This window comes from Symphalangus syndactylus, chromosome 6, assembly GCF_028878055.3.
Source record: "Symphalangus syndactylus isolate Jambi chromosome 6, NHGRI_mSymSyn1-v2.1_pri, whole genome shotgun sequence".
In the NCBI taxonomy this organism is placed as follows: domain Eukaryota; kingdom Metazoa; phylum Chordata; class Mammalia; order Primates; family Hylobatidae; genus Symphalangus; species Symphalangus syndactylus.
Window position 1 is genome coordinate 22,743,190 of NC_072428.2, and position 17,242 is coordinate 22,760,431.

At 43.0% G+C, this 17,242-nt stretch overlaps 1 protein-coding gene across 15 annotated transcripts in view; it reads right to left on the reverse strand.

Annotated features, from left to right (window-relative positions):
• KIAA1549L (KIAA1549 like) overlaps positions 1–17,242 on the reverse strand; it is a 315,005-nt gene that overhangs the window by 127,436 nt on the left and 170,327 nt on the right. For 11 of the 15 annotated variants that reach the window (XM_055281966.2, XM_055281965.2, XM_063641007.1 and 8 more), the window contains exons 2-6: positions 9,653–12,208; positions 8,629–9,240; positions 6,138–6,253; positions 2,900–3,119; positions 1,926–2,059 (exon numbers count right to left, since the gene is read on the reverse strand). In XM_055281966.2, coding sequence (XP_055137941.1) covers positions 1,926–2,059; positions 2,900–3,119; positions 6,138–6,253; positions 8,629–9,240; positions 9,653–12,208 — 3,638 coding nt within the window. The remainder of the gene's footprint in view (positions 1–1,925; positions 2,060–2,899; positions 3,120–6,137; positions 6,254–8,628; positions 9,241–9,652; positions 12,209–17,242) is intronic. The other 4 variants (XM_055281967.2, XM_063641012.1, XM_055281968.2 and 1 more) reach the window with 3 other exon arrangements.

A 17,242-nucleotide genomic window follows, 5' to 3' on the forward strand; every position in this document is an offset into this window, starting at 1 on the left:
AGTTACCATGCATAATATAGGGGCCCTGAGGGTTACTAAATCCAGGCAACAAATTTGGCTCTGGGCTTCCTGTCAGCCAAGGCAAAAATGGAAACAGGGTTAATAAAAACAATTTATCCAATTATCCATTCATTTCAAGAGCTGTTTAAATGTTCAAGAGCATCTAAAATCTATTTAGATGTAATCTTCGAATCACCTCCTATCATCTTTTCCAAGGAAGGTTTGTTACTTGATTTATATAGTTTCCTCCAATGGCCCACAACTACCATGCAACAACACAAGGAAGCTTCTTAAGGCCAAGGGCAGCTTATCTTGGTGTCCTTCCCAGTGCCTGATAAATAGCAGACACTCAATAAGTCTGTGCTTCCTGAATACAATTAAAGTATGCTGTGCTGCCAAGATCTAACTAGGCTCATGCACCTGTGAGGATCACAAATCCAATCAGAAAGAAAAAGAGTTCCCACAAGAGAGCTGAGTCACACTCCTTACATAAATCTTCAGTCTGTGACACATTTTTAGATCTTCGTCTAACATGAACCAAATCATAATGAGATACTTCCATCTACACTTTGGATGAATCTAGAACAGGAAAGCTGCTCACTCAAGTTGAATTGTATGCTTTCTACATCATATTGGCTTTGCCGATAATTCACTTATGCTAAATGTCCATTTTAAAACCACTGGGTCTCACTGCAAAGGCTTTAGTTCAGTAGTCAAAACAGAGACATTGAAGAGTTAATTGGGGGCTAGATGAATATCATTAAGAAGCATCTGTCTTTAGTGGGATGATAGCTATGTAATTGCAAAAAAAAAAAAAAAAAAAATATGGTGCACCAGGTGTGGTGGTTCATGCCTGTAATCCCAGCACTTTGGGAGGCCGCAAAGGGAGAATTGCTTGAGCCCAGGAGTTGGAGACCAGCTTAGGCAATATGTGGAGACTCCATCTCTACAAATAATTAAATATTTTTAAAAGGGCTGTTTAAATGTTTAAAAGGGCTGTTTAGAGCATCTAAAATCCTGTCCCCCAATAAAAGCAGCCCCTACAGGGGATACTTTCCCATCAATCACCCTTTAACTCTAGACTCCTGTAGCTTCTAACCTCATCTGTTACCTCCTCCTCACTCATGCCATGATTCATTTCCCAGGGATTTTCCCTGGGAAAGAATTCTGTTGTTTGACACAGGTTTCATTAAGGACCCCATTTCTACACTGCATCGACGTGAGTATAGTGTAGTGGATTGACTCAGGTCCTTCTTCCATTCTTTACCGTGTGACCTTCTGGAAGTTTCTTAGCCTCTCAGTTCTCTCTTCTGTGAAATGGGAGTAAGAATACCTCAGAAGGATGTCTTAAGTATTATGTAGCAAAATACTTGTAAAACATTTAGCACAGTTCCTGGCACATAGTAAAGACTTCAATATAAAACGCATGTGTATGTGTGAGTGTGCATGCGTGTGTGTGTGTGCATGCGTGTGTGTGTGTGTGCGTGTGTGTGTGTGTGTGTGTGTGTGTGTTGGCATGTGTCTAAACTAAGGTGATTGGAATATAAGCCAATGCATAAAATCACAGAATGGGCAACTCTTGGTGACTTAGCTACTTAGAATTGATTCATGTATTCATTTTATATTAGACATTTGACATATACAGTACAGCCTAGTTCAACTTTTCAAAATAATAAACGTATTAGAAAGGCATGAGAAAGCATCCCATGGGGAAAGAAATATAAAGCCCCAAAACCACAATAGGTGCACAGGGACGCAGCATCCCTCCTGTCATGGCCAGAGCCCAGACATCCTCACCACCGTCTGAAGTACAAAGTTACGTTTATACATGGCAGCTCTGAATGGGAAGACCCAAGTCATTTCTTGCCAGACTCTGCATTGTGGTTGTCTGTCAACTACACAGACTGAAGCACCTTCCTCCCTACCTGAATTGTCAAGTTGCTTTTGGTATTCAGGACTTTCCTCTCGGCATCCTGGAACGCCTTCTGCAGCCTCTGTTCCATTGTCTGAGCAAACTTGCAGGACTGTATGTTGTCCGCTTGGCTCACAAACTGCAGCACTAGAATGAGAGAAGTCAATTAGTGCTCACTAAAGCTCCATGTTTCAGTTTCTTGGATTTAACAGTGGTCATAATACAAAATAGCATGATTTTAGATGAGAGGAATTAGGCAAATAAATAATAAGGCCAGACAAGGTTTAATTGTAGTTTTGAAAGTGGCTCTTAAGATGAATTATAACACAGAAGAATTAAGAGCACAATCAAACCAGAGATTCCCACCAATACAAACGATTTTATGATTTTATTTGATTGGAATATGTAGACATCTGCTCAAAGACTGACCAATCATAATCTAAGAGAGATCATGCCTTCTATTTCTTTGGAGGAAAGAAAATCATTGACCTCCATTGCTAAGTTGTTTTGATTTTAAGAGTTCCTCCACTCTTGTAGGTTACAAACTTTGCAGACCAGAAATCACCACAGAGTTTGAAAAAAAATATATTCTAAGACCTAAACTCAGAGATTCTCATTCAGTGGCATCTGGAACCCATTGCTCCAAACTATAGATTTTTTTTTTTTGCACATTCAACTATTATTAGTACCCACTAATAATATAGAAAGAAATATAAAATATAGTACCTGGTGCTCAAAAGTACTAAGTTTGTAAATTGGGAAGGAAGGCTCCTATGATAGAACATTTCTAACAAATCTAGGGTTGGAAGAGTTTAGGCTGATGTGCAAGGAACTTGGACATTTGATTAGCAGGATCCTTTGAAGAAGGTTCACGGGGACTTTAAAAAATGACACAGCAGCTAGCGATGGAGCTTTTAAACAGGTGTCCACTTGGTACTGCCCTGAACACAAGAATGGATGAAAATCCCTTCCTTCCGAGTCACTTGCCTGTTTTTAGCTGGAAGTAGCCGGCAGGCTGGGGATTCCATGGGGAGGCAAGTACTGCCACAGACTGTAAGTGTGAGGTGTGTTGCTTCAGGTCTGCAGTGACGTTGCTGACTCCATACACACCCAGCATTTCGATCACCACAGCAGGCAAATACACCAACCTCCCTTTGGTAGCATAATAACCAACTGTGACATTATGAGAATATTCCAGAATGTCCACCTACAAAACAAATGGACCCACAAACCCCATTGTTTATTTCCACAGTACTTTAAGTTCTTCTTGGTATTTCTTAGAACCACGGCTGTTAGAAACAAGACTGGAGAATAGAATGTTCTCGTTCAACAAATATTCTTAACAGGCAAGTCTCAAAATATCACAAAAACAACAAAATGTAATTTACATTAAACCTTCATGGAATAGAATTAAATCTGTATCTTTTTTATTCTTTAAGTGCCTCAGTATAATCCTGTGACCATCAATTATTATTACCAAAAAGGTAGGAAGGAGAGAGTAGTTCAAAGAGGTTTTCAGTGAATGAAATGCTGGGAAAATCACTTTCTTATATTTCTCATCATTTATGAGAATTAAAAGGTAGAAATGATAGATTAAGTGGGGGCACCTTTGGGGCAAGGGTCAAGAAGTAAGTAAAGTGAATTCCTCTTTCTAGAAGCAGAGAGAAGACTTGTTCAGACTGTCCTTGGCTGGTAAATTGGTTCAAGACCAAGGCAGAGATGCACCGCAGAGAATTTCTCCGACAGCTGAATCCTAGGGGACACTGATGGTCTGAGCTCTTTCTGTCTCAACTGTAAGATTTTGAGGCTTTAGATTTTATTTTTATTTTTTCTTTTTTGGTGTTACATATTCACAGTTCAGGGGTTTTTTTTTTAATTTGTTTTGGTTTTAATATATTAAATATAATGTTTATTACAGAATTTGTATATTTGAAAAACAGAGAAAAGAGTAACATATATATACACATACATATATGTATGCAGCTCCTTTTTTCCCAAGTTTTTATTGTGGTAAAATACACACAATATACAATCTACCATCTTAACCATTTTTTAGTGTGGTGTTCAGTGCTATTAAACACATTCATAATGGTGTACAGCTATCACTACCATCCATTTCCAGAACTCTTTTCATCTTGTAAAACTGGAACTCAGGGTTTCGTTTTGTGGGCTCACTGCAGCCTTGACCTCCTGGGCTCAAGCAATTCTCCCACCTCAGCCTCTCGAGTAGCTAGCACTATAGGTATGTGCCACCATACCTGGCTAATTTACATATGCTTTGTAGAGATGGAGGTCTCACTACGTTGCCCCCGCTGGTCTCAAACTGCGGGCCTCAAGTGACCCTCCCACCTCGGCCTCCCAAAGTGTTGGGATTATAGGCATGAAACACTGTGCCCGGCCAGGAAGTTTTTGACACCTGCTTTCTCCCCATATTCTTGCATCTCCGTGTGTCTTTTCCAAAGGAAGCAAGACAGCTGATTTTGCAACAGAATGGGTGTGCCTCTGCTTCCTCCGCATTGTGTGCTCCCCCTCAGCTTTTCCTGAATATGGCGCTCAAGATGATTTTAAGTGGAACAAGAGGTATTTCACCATGGAACATGGACACAGCACAAGACAACACTAAATCAACTAAATCACTCAGTGACAAAGTTGTTCCCTTTCAACCCTTCTAATGACCCCAAGGAATAAGTCTCAGTTTAGTGAATATTTGCTTTTAACATCTCTCTAACCCTTGCTAATTCCTTTTTTAAATAAACAAACAAAGGGATACCAGGCTCAGCCTTAGAGCCTTCTGCAAGCAACAACCTCTAGCCTGAATTTAACAAGCTGTTTGGTTTCCATTATTCTCATTCTTACCATCACCTTTTATTTGTGGCAAATGATCTTGATTTCCATTTATGGTGGTAATATCAAATGCCCTTTCAAAAAAATGTGCTTAAGTTTTTAAAACAGAGCCCTTAAAAAAATTATACTCATTGTCACACTGGTCTGTGATTATATGCAGCAAAGACCAAAACTGTAAAAGTAGTTTGAGAATGATTGAAGATTAGTGAAAATTGTATCAGGCAACTGAATGGAAATATTCACATTTTCAACTTCCCATAAAGTTTCTGGTGCAGAAATCATAAGAGCCTCTCATATAATGCATTTCTTTCTTTTTTCTTCTTTTTAAGAAATATATAAAAGAGATCGACAATGATCAATAAAGTATGTGCCAAATCTCCTTTCTAGATCTTGGTGTTGATGGGAGGGAGGGGGTCAGTAGGCTGACTGCAGCTGTAGGACAGAACATCAAAAGAAGAAGCCAGAGCAATAGTTTTTAGTGGTGCAAATGGGAGTCTACCTACTGCCAACCGCATTTACTGTTTGAAAACTTGGAATCAAACCCAAAGATGTAAAGTGAAGCTTCCGTCTCTTGGATAAGCCATCAAAATCAGCCAGCACTCATTAAACAGTACTTGGCATTAAAAGAAAAAATGTTACTTCCCTGTCTGCAGTGGGCAATTTAAGCAAAGTCAGACTCGATTTACAAGTCAGGGTAATTTTTAAATGTCCAGAAATAAATCACTGTTTACGATAGTGACGAAAATAAGGGAAAAAGCAACGGAGAGTTTTCTAGAAAATTACACAAACAATGCAAATACTTTCCCCAAACGATGGGATAATGGGATGGTTTAAAACAATATATTCAGGCTTGTTTGTTTGTTTATTTTTGAGGCAGAGACTCACTCTGTCGCCCAGGCTGGAATGCAGTGGCATGATCTCAGCTCACTGCAATCCCAGATTCAAGCGATTCTCCTGCCTCAGCCTCCCGAGTAGCTGGGATTACAGGCACCTGCCACCATGCCCAGGTAATTTTTGTATTTTTAGTAGAGACGGAGTTTCATCATGTTGCCCAGGCTGGTCTCAAACTCCTGGCCTCCAGTGATCACCCGCCTCGGCCTCCCAAAGTGTTAGGATTACAGGTGTGAGCCACCCACCTGGCCAATATCTTCAATCTTTAAAAAGAAATCTAGACATAAAGCAATCAGTCTCCATTTTCCATCTCAAAATTTGACCTTTTTCTCGAGCCACTACACATTAGCTAGTTGCCAAAGTGAAGACAGATTCTACTTCTGGCCAGTGTTGTTATGATGCCTAGAAAGGAGGAAAACAACCTAAACATATTCTAGACCCAAGAGCCAGACTGTGATGGATTAGCTTGGTTACAAAGCAAAGCACTTACGTGAGCTGAGACATCGTTCTGGTGGAAAGCCTTCCGCAATGCCTGTGTGAGCCCTTTGGCGATACTGAACTTCAAGGATTCACTGATCTGCACTCTCCTTTGGGTTAGAAAGAGAACTGTGGGGTAAAATAGAAGCATGACAATCAGGCAAACCTCACCATTCACTTGCCCTCCACTCCTCCCAACCATCACCTTCTGCAAGTTCTGGGCAGAGCTGGTAAGCACAGGGCCATCAATGAGGGGGTGGGCTGGGGTGGTAGCTCTGTGGGTCCTGCTAAAGTCCTAAGGAAAGAAGGCCCTAGCCATTTGTGTGACCCGAGTAGAGAGAGAGCTGGTATGCTGGTGGCATTTCATTTCTGACAGATGCTGCCACTGACTTTGAAAGCCGGCTCGACAGTGCATGCGATGAATTTCCTGCAACAACATTCATGGACAGCCTCCTTAGGTGCAGGCCCTGAGCTCAGTGCTGCAGCCTCAAACAACCCTGGATCAGAAAGGTGCCATCCCCACCTCACAAGTGGGATGGAGACACAGGACAGAGAACAGGCATTTGGGATCGAATGTGACAGGTGTTGTTTGAAGGGAAGCCTAGGATGCTGCCAGAGCTCCTAGGAGGAGCACCCAGCCCTGAGTTTGGTAAAGGGGTGGGGATCAGGGAAAATTTCCGTAGGAACTGATGCTTCAGCTAAGTTCTGAAGGATCACAAGAGTGAAATTTGACAAGGGGGAAGAGATTGCCTTCACCCACTCTTAGCAGAGGGAGTACTAAGTGCAAAGGCGCAGAGGAAAGAAGCAAAATATTTCAGTATACAGCAGTTCCCTCTTAGCCACAGTGTTGCTTTCCATGGTTTTATTTACTGCAGCCAACCACAGTCTGAAAATAGGCGAGTATGGTACAATAAGGTATTTTGAGAGAGAGTCAGAGAGGGAGAGAAAGACCACATTCACATCACTTTTATTAGTCTACTGTTATATTTGTTCTATTTTATTACTAATTGTTGTTGACCTTGACTGCACCTAACTTATAAATTAAGCTTTATCATAGGTATGTATGAGTAGGAAAATTCATAGTTGATATAGGGGTTGGTACTACCTGCAGTTTCAGGCATCTACTGGGGGGGTCTTGGAATAGATCCCCTGCAGATAAGAGGGGACTACCGTATATACAAGTTTAAGCTTGGTCCTAAGGGCAATGGGAAATGAGTTTTAAGCAAAGGAATGCACTTTAGAAGGTTCTGGACTACAGACTGGAGAACAGATTGAAGAGGGGGAACTCTGAAGGCAGAGAGAGAAATGTGGCTGTTGTTACAGAAATTTAGGTGAGTGATGATGACAGTGTGAACTAGGGAAGTGGCAGTGTGAATAAGGATGGAGAGAAGGGGTATCCAGGAGGTAGAAGTGAAAGGAACTGGTGATTGATTAGATGTAGCTGGGTTGGTGGGAGGCTGTGAAGAAGACAGAGAAGAGAATGTTTCCAACTTCTGCCTCTGAGGGGCCAGGGCTGCCTGCCACCCAGAGGAGAGTGGAATGGAGCGGGGACAGAGAGTGGAAACCCAGATGGTATAAATTCTTGAGAAACAGAGAGAGATACTGTACTTTTTGCTATGCCTAATTTCCTAATTTCCCATTTTAGAATAGGATATGTCTCAAGATATAATTTCATTTAATTCTTTGTGGGGTGAGAAGGGAGGATGTGAGCATTCAACATTGGCATGCTCTTTCAAATAATTTGTCTAATTTTTTTATAGCAAACATTGCCACACTATTAAAAGCTCTCCATGCATTCTAGGCCTGCTTTGCTACATCTGGGGAGTGGGGGCTTAAAAGACCGTATCCCATCCTTGCTCACAATTCTGGTGCTGCCCATCCCACTTTTTCAAGAAAGTCTTCTTTCTAACATCAAAAGAAATCCTGGGCTCCCATGTAGTGTGCAGAAGCTGTACTTTTGCTATCAGCTAATTGAAAAAATGCATGACAAAAGCCTTTCTGAACTCTGTAGCACTTCCCAAGATGTTGTATTTTACAAACCACATCATTCATTCATGTGAGACATCATTGATGCAAAACAGTACCTTTGCATTCTTAGACCCACTGGCAGAACCGTGGTTTCCTGGGGCTTCTGATATCAGGACTGATCCTAGGACTAGAATCCATGCCACATCAGGCTCTCTCTCCTCTAACACTTGCTAAAGCTCATGGTTTCTCAACCTTGGCCCTATGGATGTTTTAGGCTGGATTAATCTTTGTTGTTGGGGCTGTTCTGTGCATTGTAAGATGTTGAGCAGTATCCCCAGTCTCTATCCCACCAGATTTTAGTAGTACCTCCAGCCACCAAGCATAACAACCAAAAATGTCTCCAGACATAGCCAAATGTCCCTGGGGGAGGGTGGAAAAATCTCCCCTGGTTGAGGACCATTGATCTAAAATAAACATTATTGTTACATCTCTGAGGCCAGGCTTGCTGCTTTCAGATCAGAACAGTGGTCTCATACCTGTCTTCACCAGGAGCTTACTGGACATCTGACACTCCAGGTTGGATGCCATTTTGCCAGTCGTGACCACTGCAGCCGATGCAGCAGGAAGGGCAGCATCTGTGTTTTCTGCTCGCAACGGTGGCAACCGGGTGGCCTTCACTGAGGCTGTAACGGATGTCAGCGCAGCCGTGACTGTCAGTGGGCGTGGCGTGGATGCTCTGGGCATCTCCGGGTTGGTGGGGTTTGGGAGGCCGGTGTGCATGGCTTGTGGTTTCCTGGGGAGGTAAGTTGTAGACAATAGGCCAGAGGCAGTGCCCATGTTTCCTTGCATGGCTGTATGTGTGCTCGTGGTGTGTCCTGTTCTTGCATACATGTAGGTTGGTGTGAATGGAAAGGCTGTATGGACTGCCCCTGGTGTCCTCTTTGGGCCAGATGCGGCCTTGTTTGTGACATTTTTAGCAAGAGTAGTCATTGAACTGCTCTTGGCTGGTCCTGAGGCCACGGCCAAAGGGCTGCTGCTGGTGCCCTTAGCAACCAGGGCTGCGGACAGCGCAGGTGGACTTGATTTCCTCAGAAACAATGTGACGGCAGCTGCTGCTGTTGGCTCTACCTTAGACGATACTGCGTCCGCTGTAAAGAGAGAAAAAACAAAGTTTGTCATTGGCTTGGAATGCACGTGTCACTTGTTCTGATGATGAATGGATGTAACTTATGGATTTGCTAGGGTGAAGTCTCTGCAATCTGGGCTTGCAGTGGACAGAACTTAGGCAAAACAACTCTAGGCTCATTAAGTTGATTAACCATAACAAGAATGCCACTTACAGCACAGCTATGGTTGATAGCAAGGATGCTTACATTGTGAATAGTTTCGAAAGCTCAGGTGGGCACAGGATCAATGAGGTGACTACTTGGGGCTACTAACTCACTCCTGATAGGGGGTATGAGCTCCTTCAGAGCAAAGCTGGTATCTGCGTTGAGCTTGAAGATGCTTTGACCACAAAAGCAGTCATGCCTGTTTTAGGGGTACCGGGAAACAAACTACCTGCATTAGTGGCTGCACCTGTCCATTTCTTGGGGTGCTGAGAAGCCCGCAGCACTCTGGAGGAGGTCCTGGGAAAGACACTGGTCGATACAGAAGATTCAGCAGCAGAGTGATATCTCAAGATGTTCTGGAATGGTATGGACGCATTTCTCTCAGGTGATGAATTGATGTCACTGGAAATTTCAGAACCTGTATCTGTTCCATCTGAAAGCACTTCCTGCAAGCTACCTGTAGAAGTTGGTCCTGATGAGGTTAGCAAAAGTGGATGTGCTGGCTGGTTGGGCAACTGTAGTTGAGGATGAGACACAGAATGTTGAGTTGTGGGTGAGTAATATGCAACTTCAGCTGTTTGGAAGTCTATGGAATGGTTGTTATTGCTTGTGGGCCAGGGGTCTATATGGCTTCCAACCATGGTCATGTCTGACTGTTGCATAGGCTGCTCAGTGCTCGTACCGAGGACTAGATCCTGAATGCTAAACCCTTCTGCAGTCACTGAATGCCCAGCAGTGTCTTTGAAATCCTGAGATTTTATGGCATCGGCAGCTGAAGTTAAACCACTGGGAGGAGCCGTTGGAGCTAAATGAGTTTCCCAACTTGTGGTGCTAATTGTGTGTCCATTTAAATCATAATTTGTTTGCTGCTGCAAGCCAGATATTATTGATTCTGTGGAAAGGGATTCAGTTTCTGCTGAAAGAGAACTCCAGAAAACACCTGTGGTTGCTGGCTTTTTCATGTCTCCTATTGTTGAGGAATCATATACATCCATGGAGGAGGGCGATGCTCTCACCCATTTGGAAGCTGAAGCTGGCAACCCAGAACGGTCCACAGCAGCTGCATAAGCCTCTGGCTTGGTGCTGGAAAAGCCAAGAGATGGGAAAACAGTCTGGGTGGCTTGTATGGAGAGCATGGAAGGTAGAGGTGATCCTGAAGGAAGGGGATTTGTCCTTGGTGCTGTAATGATGGGAGATGAGACACGACTGGTGCTGAAATCAGAGACAAATCCATTTACAGTGTGAAGACTCAAAACCTCTTTCCTTGGAAAGGCCTGGAGAGGAATCGTCACATTTGCCTCTTCATTTTTCCCTAAAATGGCTGTCACACTGTCCTTTTTCCACCGGGGAAATGTCCAAGATGTGGAAAGAAGATTAGGAACTTTGCTTGAGAGGAGCAAGTCTCTGGTTGCAGGAGGGGACCCATCACTGCCCTCTGCTGGAAGAGTGGGCATTTCTGGCACAGGAGATGGGGAGGCATGATTCTCTGTGGGCTGGAGGAAAGTAAGTATGGAGGGAAAGTCGGCTGTCCCAGTTGATGGTGATGCGGGAACTGCCCCAGAAAGGATGGCTTGCTCTTGACCCAGTGTGGTGATATGCAGAGGAGAAGGCACCAAAGAAGAGGTGTGTTCCGCCAAAAGGGCGGGCCCTCTGGAATTCTCTGGAGCTGCTGACAAATGCAGCGGGTTAGCAGAGTCATTTGCAGTGGCAGAGGCTAGCTTTCTGCTGGTCATTTCTACGGCCCCTGATTCTGCAGTCTGGAAAAGTGGAGGCTCAGCCTCATGGGTCGCTGTTTCTGTATTCTTAAAAGTTGGCAAAGACACCTCATTGTGCACTCTTCCAGGCACCCCAGCTTTGATCTGCTGGGTGGATGCAGGACCTGAAGCCACTTCCAACATTGACCATGAGGGGCTTCCATCTGGAAGCTGAAGAAGACTTCCAAGTGCTGGGGGAGGGGGAGATGAATGGGACAGTTCTGCCATGGGGCTCAAAAACCCAGGTGTGGATGAGCCTGCTGAATGGGGACCCTCTGTTGGGGACAGCTTGGAATGCCATTTTGTTGAGGATCCAGAAACACCTAGATGAGGGATGCCTATGAGATCCTGGGCATTTTGGGATGGAGTGTGGTCCATTTCATCAGAAAATGGGATTAGGGGATTAGCTATGTTCTGACCTGAAGAGGGGTTGGCTGGAGCTGTGTGGGGAACTAACGGCACTTTGGGGGGTTGCTCTGCTGGCTCAGAGATGATGGAATGAGGTGAGTCAGGAGCCAATGAAGAGGATGGAGGTGGAAGGAGGAGTGTGGGAATGTCTGACCTTGGGGGATGCTTTGAAATGGAGGAAGCCCCTGCCCATACTGGCTGGGATGGGGGGATAGCACTGAACAATGTCCCTGAAGGGACTGTGGACAACGAGGGGAGCATGCTGGTGAGAGGCAAACCTGACACATCGGCTGCTTCTTGTCCCCCTTTAGGCCCCGGTTGGACCAGGGACTCGGTAGAATCCTTGGAAGGTTCGAGGGAGGCGCTATGTCCACTTCCTTGGTAAAGGGAAGAAGAGAAGTCTGCATGAGCCCTAGTTCTGTGGTGTGTCTTGGACGTAGGGGTTCGGGCTGACTGTGGCAAGCTTGTGTTGTCAGAGGACTGTCCCAGCACGGTCTTGATTCTGTCTGCTGCTAAGGAAGACTTGACTTCTGTGAAAGGCCATGTTGGTGAAATTGGTAACAATTTCCCGGGAGGAAATGACTCTGGAATCCGGGTGACATTCATCTGTAGATTGTCTGTTCCTGTGAAACAAAATATCAGGCCGTCAGGTGTTGGATGTTCATGAAGTGCCTGCTGTGGTCAGGTGCTGCAGACAAAGGTGTGTGCAAGACAGGCTCTGTCCGGACCCATCACAGAAGGCTCAGGAAACAGAGTCAAACAACAAATTACATAATATCAAGTAGGAAAATGTTGCAGTGAACCCACACGGCAGGGTTGGTGGGAAGCAGTTTCTGATGAAGTGATGCTTAAGGAAAGATGTGGAAAATACTTGTGTATTAAAAAAATTGTTTTGGTACCACCTACAAGGCATGGACTGTGAAACTTGCAAAGCTGAATGTGGTCAACTGCCATGGCCAATGACACCAAAATAACCTCATCCAGGAAACCAAAATGCACGAAACTAAAGAAGAACTGTGTATTCAAGCATGAATCTTTTTTAGGACCCTGAGGCATCTCATATGAAATATTTGAGGTTGTCTGCGTTTGGAAAGATGGCTCCAATGAAACATATTTATCTTCCCGGATTTAGAAGGATTCCAGGTGCTATCATTCATGCCATGTCAAACAGCAAAGGAGATTTTCTTTCAGATTAGGCTATTTCAGAAAGAAAAACAGGAAGGAGACACTTTTCACAGGGCCTGGTGTCACTATAAGCACCTGCAGAGGCCAGAACTATCAACACTCATGTGTGGCCCCACAGGCAGACAGACAAGGAGGCAGGGCATAAGCTGGTGACCTTCGCAAAAAGGAGGCAAGGAAACAACTCTTGGAAAGCTGGAAGTTCACTCTGAATTAGGCAATATTCTGAAAAATTCCTTTCTCATTCTTCCTTTTCTTGTTTTTAAAATTCCCCATTCTTGGGATTTACAGATACCCAAGAAATTGGCCTTACATAATTTTTAGAACTCATCAGGGTATAAGCCAATAGTACATCTGGCTTGTTGACTTGATTTTATAAGAGAAACCACTCCATCTCCTAGGCAGGTCGTAATCATATGCCCAGCTCAGCCTGACTGTCTCCTGATCACCAGATCAGGATCATTGGGGTGCTTTCTGAAGAGCCAAAGCTCCCTCTGGCCTCCACTGGCCCACCTCAAATAGAAATAAGTGGTAAAATGCATATATAGCTCCAAGACACTAAAGTCTGCATAGTATTTCATTAAAATGCATGCCCTCCTTAGGAACTGCTTCATGGTTTGCAATGGAAATTGTGTTTCTATGTTACCACATGCAGCCTAAGGAGGTATTCCCCCCTCAGACACTTGCAATTTTACACAGAAGGTGGATGCTGCTTTCATGCCTCAATCCTCCCTGTTCATGTTGCTTATCTCCTAGATAGCCTCAACTTCACACTTTGCATGCAGTCTTATCTGGTTACTTATATGGGTAAATATAATATCTGTATAAGGTATTTTTGCGTTTTTGTATTTTTCAGTTAAACTTTAGAATCCACTTTTATGTGGATGTCAGGTGAAATCTGTGTAGGATTTCTTCTTTTGTACCTTCGTTTAAATGGATTTAACCACAAGTCCAACTCATGGATTCAAGAATCAAAATAAATTCATCTTGTTTCAGTTATATAGCCTTGTAACTCAGAAAAAGGACGCTACAGGCTGAGCAGCTTTTGCTTTCAGCAGGAAGTTTTGCAAACTCTTTCACAAAAAAAAAAAAAAAAAAAAAAAAGTTCTGCAAACAGGATGGAGGAATGGGGGCTAATACCAAGGGATCTGTAACTGACTGAATGACCACGGCCAAGAGAGACTGATGGAAAACTCCATGCTGAAGTGAAGAAAGACAATCTCTAGTGGATTTGCTTCTACTGGACCTTGTTGTTTGTTCCAGACTAGTGTTTCCCAACGTAGCTCCTATGAAGCACAGTATTCCAAATGTCTCATGAAGAAAAGTTTCTATGAACAATCTTGAGAAGTGCTCGAGATTCACATGTGAAACTCATTAATGATGCTGACCATATCTTTCCGGCTTTCCCACTTCTAAGCCCATGGGAGGACCGAACATCTTGGATACTTCTGTGGTTGATGGGGGCCATGTAACTAGTTCCGGCCAATGAATTTGTAAGCAGAAATGACAAGTGTCACTTCTGGGCTAGAACGTCTAAGTGCTGGAGGAAGACTCTCCAGAACTTTCTTTCTCCATAGCAAAACAAAACAAAAAGAAACAAAACCTAGCAACATACTTCAGGAAGTTGCTACTGAAAAACAGAAGGAGAAGGCAAAGAAGGAAGAGGAAGAAGAAAGTAGCAATGTTCAAAGTGTTTGCTGGTTCACCAGCCTGCGTCCCCTATGGACTCTGCTGACAAAGGATATACAGGTAGCATGAGCAAGAAGTTAGCCTTTGCTATTTTACGTCACTGCAATTTGGAGGTTGTCATTGAAACATAACCTAACTTACCCTAACGTATTCAGAAAGTGATACCAGAGTGGATTTGGAATTTATGTGGGCATATTCCCATCATCATGTAAATAAAGGCTCAGAAAAGTCTCATAGTCAAGAAAACATAAGAGGTATATAGTAAAAAATTAATAAATAGGATATTGGATGGTTTAATTAAACTTTGTTTAGCCAATATTTCTCAAACATATTTGACTGCTGGAATATGTTTGGGATATTTCTCAGAAACATTTAACCTCAAAATTTACTGACTTAAAAAAAAACAAACCTCAATGGTACACATAAAGCCAAGGGGAGAAAACATGTTTACTGAATTACCAAATGATGCCAAATTCAGAAGAACTGATTTGATGAATTACAGAAAAACGTGTTTCAAACACATGTCAACAGACTGAAATTATTACTAAAGGAAGACATATATTAGGATTAAACAGAAAGGCTTGCCCTTAGTCCAAAAATTACCTAGACAGGAGCAGGATGGAGGCACTTCCCTTTAAGAATAGCCTATGCTATCTGTAGGCAGAGTTGACTAGAGTTCCTTATGAACTAGAAGAGAAATATAGGCCGGCAAGGAAATGACAAATCCTTAGGTTACATTAATTTTTTTCACTCTTTAAGTAGAATAGTTCATACTTAGAAAATAATATCTACATGTAAAATATCTATATGTATCTGTATTTAGAAAATAATATCTATATGAAATGAACACTCATGTGCCTCTTAGCTTAACAACAGAGTCAATATTTTTAGAGCCCTGTCCCTGGTATCTCTCTGGGTTCCCTCTTTCTTCTCCCCAGAGATAACCACCACTATAGGTTGAATTTTTAAAAATTAGTTGATTTTCAAAGGGATCCAGTTCACCGTTCTCTGCCCTATTCAGCGCATACCTGGTCAGGTGGGATGAATTCTGAGTGTCGCATCTTAAGAAAAACATTAAGAAACTGATACGTGCTAGTACATGATCTTTGTGGAGGTGTTTTACATTATAAAAAGGAAAACGGTTAATAAAGGGAGAGTCCCCATCTGCACACTGGAGTGAGGAGATCCTTGGTGGTACTCAAAACTTCGGGCCTGGAAAAGCATATTGATATGGCTAGGCTTTGTGCCTCCACCCAAATCTCATGTGGAATTGTAATCCTCATAATCCCCACATGTCAAGGGAAAGACCAGGTCGAGGTCATTGAATCACTGGGGCAGTCTCCTCCACACTGTTCTCAGGATAGTGAGTTCTCACGATATCTGGTTTTATAAGGGGCTCTCCCCACTTCACTCAGCACTTCACCTTGTGAAGAAGGTGCCTTGCTTCCCCTTCACCTTCCGCCATGATTCTAAGTTTCCTGAGGCCTCCCCAGCCATGCTGATCTGTGAGTCAATTAAACCTCTTTCCTTTATAAATTACCCAGTCTCGGGTATGTCTTTACAGCAGCATGAAAATGGACTAATACACATATCAGTCCCAAGTATGAATTTTATTTGAAGATTTAGGGGAAACATACTCATATATAAAGATAAATATATATTCTTCAGTAGAATGCAAAATTCAAATGACTGATCCAAGATAAAACTAAGGCCTTCGAAGACATGTTTGTGCCTGTCATTGATCCTGGGGTATCAGTTTACCCTTCACTGTTATAGCAGGTATTATGTCAGTAAACATTTGAAAAGACTGATTCAAGAAACCACAATCTCCCTAAAGCATGAGAAAAAGAAACTGGATGTGTTATTTAGTGCTCCAGGGACAGAACTAGGGACAGTGGGAAGAAGGTATAAAGAGAGAGATTAGAACTTAATAATAACAGAAACATTTCCCTGATTATTAAAACTACTGAAAACAAAATGAGCTGGCTTAAAGTCAGTGAATTCTCCACCATTAGAAATTCCCCAAAGTGCATATTTTAGGTTCACTCATCTCATCTCACCTTTCCTTCCTTCCTTTCTTCCCTCCTTCCTTTTCTACCTTCCATCTGCAAATGCCTGTTGTATGCCAGACACTGGGTTAAGCAACGTCTTAAGGAAAAACATACATGGTGTCTGGCTTCATGGAACTCACAGTTCTATGGGAGATATGGACACCAGCATTTTTCAAATGAAAAATGATAAACGTTACAGATGAAAGATCCATAGTCCTATGATCTGATCAGGGAGGTCAGAAAGCACATCCCTGAGGAAGTGACTATCAAGATCCAAAGAATGAATAAAAGTTAACCAAGCAAAGAGGGTAGGGAAAAGCATTCCACATAAAGGAACAAGCATATGCAAAGGCCCTACGGCAGCAAGAGGCATCACGAGTACAATGAACTGACAGAAGGTAACCACAGCTAGATCAAGAACAGCAGGTGGGCAAGATTAAGGCTGCAGAGGGAGGCGACAACTGGACCATTGCTCCAGTAGCCATCACCTCCCTCTGCAGCATTGTAGGTTTTAGTTTGATGGGGAGGATGGGAGCAGGTGATGCACAGGAGCAAATTTCTGTTTTGGAAAAACCATCCTGACATGAAGAACAGACGGGAAAGAGACAATGGCTGATGGCAGAGTGCTTAGAAAACACCTGCAGTGGTCCAGGCTCAAGATGATGGGAATGTTGTAAAGAGGAATTGAGGCCTGCATGGAAGATGGAAACAGACCCTCCTTTATGGTCCCTTTCA